Source organism: Galeopterus variegatus, unplaced genomic scaffold (genome assembly GCF_000696425.1).
Source record: "Galeopterus variegatus unplaced genomic scaffold, G_variegatus-3.0.2 Scaffold2917, whole genome shotgun sequence".
In the NCBI taxonomy this organism is placed as follows: Eukaryota; Metazoa; Chordata; class Mammalia; order Dermoptera; family Cynocephalidae; genus Galeopterus; species Galeopterus variegatus.
This window is the reverse complement of record NW_007729028.1, coordinates 1-4,914: the sequence shown is the minus strand read 5'-3', so window position 1 is coordinate 4,914 and position 4,914 is coordinate 1. Positions and strand designations below refer to the sequence as shown.

The window sequence follows — 4,914 nt, the reverse complement described above, 5'->3', positions numbered from 1 at the left end:
TGGCGCTCCCGCTGAGGGTTCGGACGTAATAACTTCGTATAGCATACATTAGTGGATATATGGCATCACCCACCAGGCACAGACACTCTGGCCACGGAGTCCACTGCCTCACAGTATGAAGCTGTATTGTGGCTTTTGCCTGCGCTGGTGGAGGTCGGTCAGCCCCTGAGCGAGGTGGGTAAGTGAGCATAAGTAAACAGCAGAGAGTCCTCCAAGTGAACAGATACTGCCACTGAATTCCAGAAAAGGTCATGTGCAGACACTGGAAAACCTGACAGTTCAAGGTATTTGCCAAAGATCTTGAGACCTCAGCCAAGCCCAAGAGATGGGGCAGCAATACTTACTCGGTGGTCAGAGGTGTACACCAGTAGTCAGATGAGCCCAGACAGAAATTTCCAGAAGCATATTTAAAAACAAAAATATGCAAGCCACAGGCCTAGACTAGTCATCCCAGGAAGGTTCGAGATCTTCATTTCCAACCACAAAGAGACCATTTCCCGAATATTCCATAATTCCCATAGACATATGGTTCTACACAGATGTTTGTCCAAACTACTTTCCCTCTAGAGCATCTTTCATCTAGATTTACTTTGTTGATAATTCTTCCTAATTCTTGGGGAGTGAGACCATTTTTTTTTTTTTTCCATAGACATATGGTTCTACACAGATGTTTGTCCAAACTACTTTCCCTCTAGAGCATCTTTCATCTAGATTTACTTTGTTGATAATTCTTCCTAATTCTTGGGGAGTGAGCCCATTTTTTTTTTGGCCTTCCATGGAGATAAGCACTAATAAAAATGTACTTGAGAAGAAAATGACACCAAATCTCACCTTGAGGGATCAACAAACTTGTAAATAGATCCATGTGGCATGTGGGCACTTGGGTAAGAGGTGGCCAGGAAATACAGCTCCCCTAGGGAAAGAGGAAGAGCACATGAGGAGGGCTAGACAGAGCTGCACATGCAGAAAACAGTCAAAATGAGGGGACAGCCCAGAATGCAGTGAGGCCCTGGATGGAGCCTCGGGCCCTAGCCAACAGCAGGCCTTCACTACATTGCGAGCTTCTTGAGGGGGAAGTCTGCCTTTGAAACCCCAAAGACTCGCTCAGAGTACGGCCCAGCAGAGGTGATTATATGCTCGTGTTTATTGAACCAAACAGGCTTCTCCCTTATCTCTTTGCTTTTGGAAACTTCTCCTCAATGAATCTCCCTTTCCTTAAGGATTCCCTGTGAAAACAGGCAATCTACAGGCTGAGGACCACCTGTTAGCCGCTTTATTTTGCCCCTTCTGTAGTCCTTTCATTACCTCACTCTCGTTTTCCTCCTTCAGTCAGTGCTTGGGCTCCTGACTTCCCTGGGACACCCCACACACACACTGCAGCCTCTGCTCCTGGTCCTCTCCACGCCCCACTAGAACCACCTCTACACATTCTCTCCTGCATCTATTTTAGAAAGAGACTGGCTTCTCCCATTTTTTCCTATTTGAACTCCAGAAAACATTGCTCCTTTCTCATAGTAACTACCTCATTCCAGCTTGCTTAGTAGTTATCTGTGAGGGACACTACAGTGCAGGGTTATGAACCCCTACCTCAGAGTTATGTAAGTCTGGGTTGAGTTCTAGTAACACCAGTTATTAGCTGTGTTATCTTGGGAACCTCTTAACCTGCATAACCTTCGAGCTATTTATTCATTTGTAAAATGGGGATCACAGTGCCTCAAATGATCCTTAGGTACTCAATTAGAAAGTGTTCAGTAATTAGGGCCAGCCCGGTGGCACACTGCTACAGTGCACCGCTTGGGAGCGCGGCGGCGCTCCCGCCCGCCGAGGGTTTGGATCCCACGTACAGACCGGCCGCTCACTGGCTGAGTGAGGTGCGGGTGCACCGCCGAGGGTTGCGATCCTGTTGCCGGTCCCGGTCCGGTATGGGCGCGACACTGAGGGTTGCGATCCGTTGCCGGTCACGAAAAAAAAAAGACAAAAAGGAAAAAAAAAAAAAAGAAAGTGTTCAGTAATTAGTAGTCACTATCGTTTTCTTATTCTCGACTTCTGAAGGGCCAGTGCTGAGTATTAAGCAGCTTTGTGAACCTGGCACAGTGTTTGTGCAATTGCACTGAAATAAATTCACTTGCTATTGTGTGCCTTACGCAACTCTTTCTCAATTTTCTGGGAAAAAAAAGTCTATTAAGTTGCAGATTTGAAAAGCCTAGAGCTTTATACAGCTATGTGTTATTTAAACAACCACTTTCTTCCTCTAATTTGTGGAGAACAGTGACCAATGTTTGTCTTGTGTGGATTGTGAGGCTCATGTTGAATCTTTGTAGAGCCCCATACACAGGGTTTGGTGCACTGACAGAGCCCCATACACAGGGTAACAGCTGCCTGATAGATCAGGGTTTGGTGCACTGATGAACTATATTAAAATCTTCCCTTAGGAAGGGGTCTGAGGAGTTAAGACACATCCTACCCTAGAGTCAGTTTGCCCTGTCTGATTGGAAACCCGAGGCACCATCCAAAGTGATTCTAATATTAGGTAAATGAGGTCAAGGCAGGGGCCCCTCCACATGCAAAGGCCTTCTGGCTCTAACAGGGGAACTGAAACCCCCGCCCTGCTGCATATCCCCTCTACGTGGCTATAGTTTGTGTAAATTATGTCTTCAGTGTGCCACAGACTTCGTGCCATATTTTTAGGGGAAAACAATGCTAGAGGTGGATTTCATCTGTAGTTTCCAACTGATTTTTTAAATATATTTTTTAGCGGGGGGGAAAAACCCAAATACTATAACATGCCATGTAAAACAAAGTGCATGCCATGTGGATTTACTGCACACATTATTACTTTGACTAGCCCTCTTGGGAATGTGCTTTAGTGACTGACATTCAGAAATCCCATGGATCAAAAGTCAGCAACGGGCAACTCCGCACCAGCCATTCACCAGCTGTCAGCACTAAGCACTCAGTAAGCAATCTGTCGCAATAGTTGAGGCAGAGTTTGAGTGCAAATAAAGAGTGAGTTACCTAAAGCCAGTGACTAATAACATAACAAAATAATGCTCAAATCTAAAAATGCATCTAAGTGGAGAAGAATATGCCAAGAACAGATAATATGAATCAGTTGATGCAAAAACACAAAAGCAAGCAATGCAAAAAGAAAATTTGCCTCAGGAACAGCCTGACTGGCTTTTGGGCTGCCCCTGGGCAAAGTCTGGCCTGGGAGCACCTTGGCAAGTTCATTCCATTAAATTCAGCCAAGGATGCTAGTTTTGTTTGCCAGATGTACTGACTGGTTTTCAAAAACTGCCTGTTTTCTCCTGCAAAACACCTACAGGCACAACAAACCAAACCACCAAAGTCAGGGTTCCTATGGTCTTCTGCAGAGGAGCAAGCCACAGAAGATGGCCACCCCAGGTCCCTGGCAGATCTGCCTCCAGGCCACCTTCCAGGAGCCCCCACATCTCGGGGAGGGAGTCCAGCAGGGGAGAGGCCCCACCAGGGCCTGTAATATCCACATCATCCACTTTCCACTAAGGATCATCCTGCCAGCCAGTGGTTTTTCTCCTTTTCTTATATGTTTGGACTTCCACTTTGGAACTCACATAGACTTTTTTCTATTAAAAATGCTTGGATTTTCCAAAATACCCTCTGCTCCTATAAAATGCTCATTTCAAACTATCTAATCATCAACTAGCTAAGAGGAAAGGGTCCAGAAGCAGACTGAACCTCCTTAAATCCTACTCAAGTAAGGGTCCTGTACAGCCACCCCACAGCTCAGAGTGGAAAGAAACCAAGGACTTAGGTTTACATTTATAGAGAATCCTCGGTCTGGAAGGAACCCTGAGAAATCATTTTCTTCTCTTCTTTGCCTCTAACCATGGCTAGATCCAGTGCCAAATACTTGAGATCACTGTACTCACGTAAAAGAAAATTTTTTTTAAGATTTCATCTAAAATTTGAAAATTTTATTTTTCAAAATGAAACATAACTAATGTAAAGCTAAAATTAAAAATTAGTTTTGTGATTGCATAATTTTTGGAAACGTACTGCAGCTGAGTGCCTCCCTCTCACACGCATACGTGTGCACGTGCCTTGCTGGGCTGGTACCTTAACACATGCCCAGTCTGTTGAGTAACCTCTTACCTGGCTGTCTGCCCTTTCCTCAGATTTCTCAGGTAAGAAAATTCTCCCTTGCTCACAAACTCTTGACAGGGTCAAGAGAGAGCCCCACCCAGCCAGAGAGCTGATTACTAGAGGTTCCCTGTCCCAGAGAACACCAGCAGGATGTCCATGTTCCTATAACTGCAGTTTAGAATAAATGTTGGGGGTGGTGGGGAGCACATGAACCTTCTTTATAGTCAAAGGGTTAAAAGGACCAAAGCATAGACCATGATTTGCCCTTCACGATGGTCGTGTGGCTCAAACAAGGAGGGGTAGGTTGGCATAGTCAGTCTGTTTCTTCATTGGTGAAATGAGCATAATAATTACATCACGAGGGTGTTATGACTACTAAATGGGACAAGATATGTGAAGTGCTTAGAACAGTGTCTAGTACATTATAAAAGATGACAAAATGATAGTGATAATAGTAGAAGGGGCAATTACTGTTTAAACCAATGTTCAGTCAATGCCTATGATGAAGTTCCAGAAAGCAGACATCAAATAACTGTACAAATTTGTACCTGCTTCGTCTTCAGCAAAGGAGATGATGAATTTGCTGTAAGTACTGATTAGCCCCGGAAAGGCACAGAGCTTGGTGCTGCCTAGGCAAACATCCTGTTTCTTCCATTTCTTGGTTTTTCTATCTTCCTGCAAAGCCATAAGTCGACTAGATGAAAAATAAAATCTTATATTTTAGGAATCCATATTTCCACTCTGCAGGATATTTTCCCACCAAGAATCAGGGAATGCTTGACTACTAGG

At 44.5% G+C, this 4,914-nt stretch overlaps 1 protein-coding gene across 1 annotated transcript in view; it reads right to left on the bottom strand.

Annotated features, from left to right (window-relative positions):
* LOC103599347 (HHIP-like protein 2) overlaps nt 1-4,819 on the bottom strand; it is a gene marked incomplete at its 5' end in the record, with an annotated part of 9,087 nt that extends 4,268 nt beyond the window's left edge. The window contains 2 exons of the mRNA XM_008583455.1: nt 832-913; nt 4,674-4,819. Of these exons, the coding sequence (XP_008581677.1) occupies nt 832-913; nt 4,674-4,819 (228 nt within the window). The remainder of the gene's footprint in view (nt 1-831; nt 914-4,673) is intronic.
* Between the last annotated feature and the right edge of the window lie 95 nt (nt 4,820-4,914).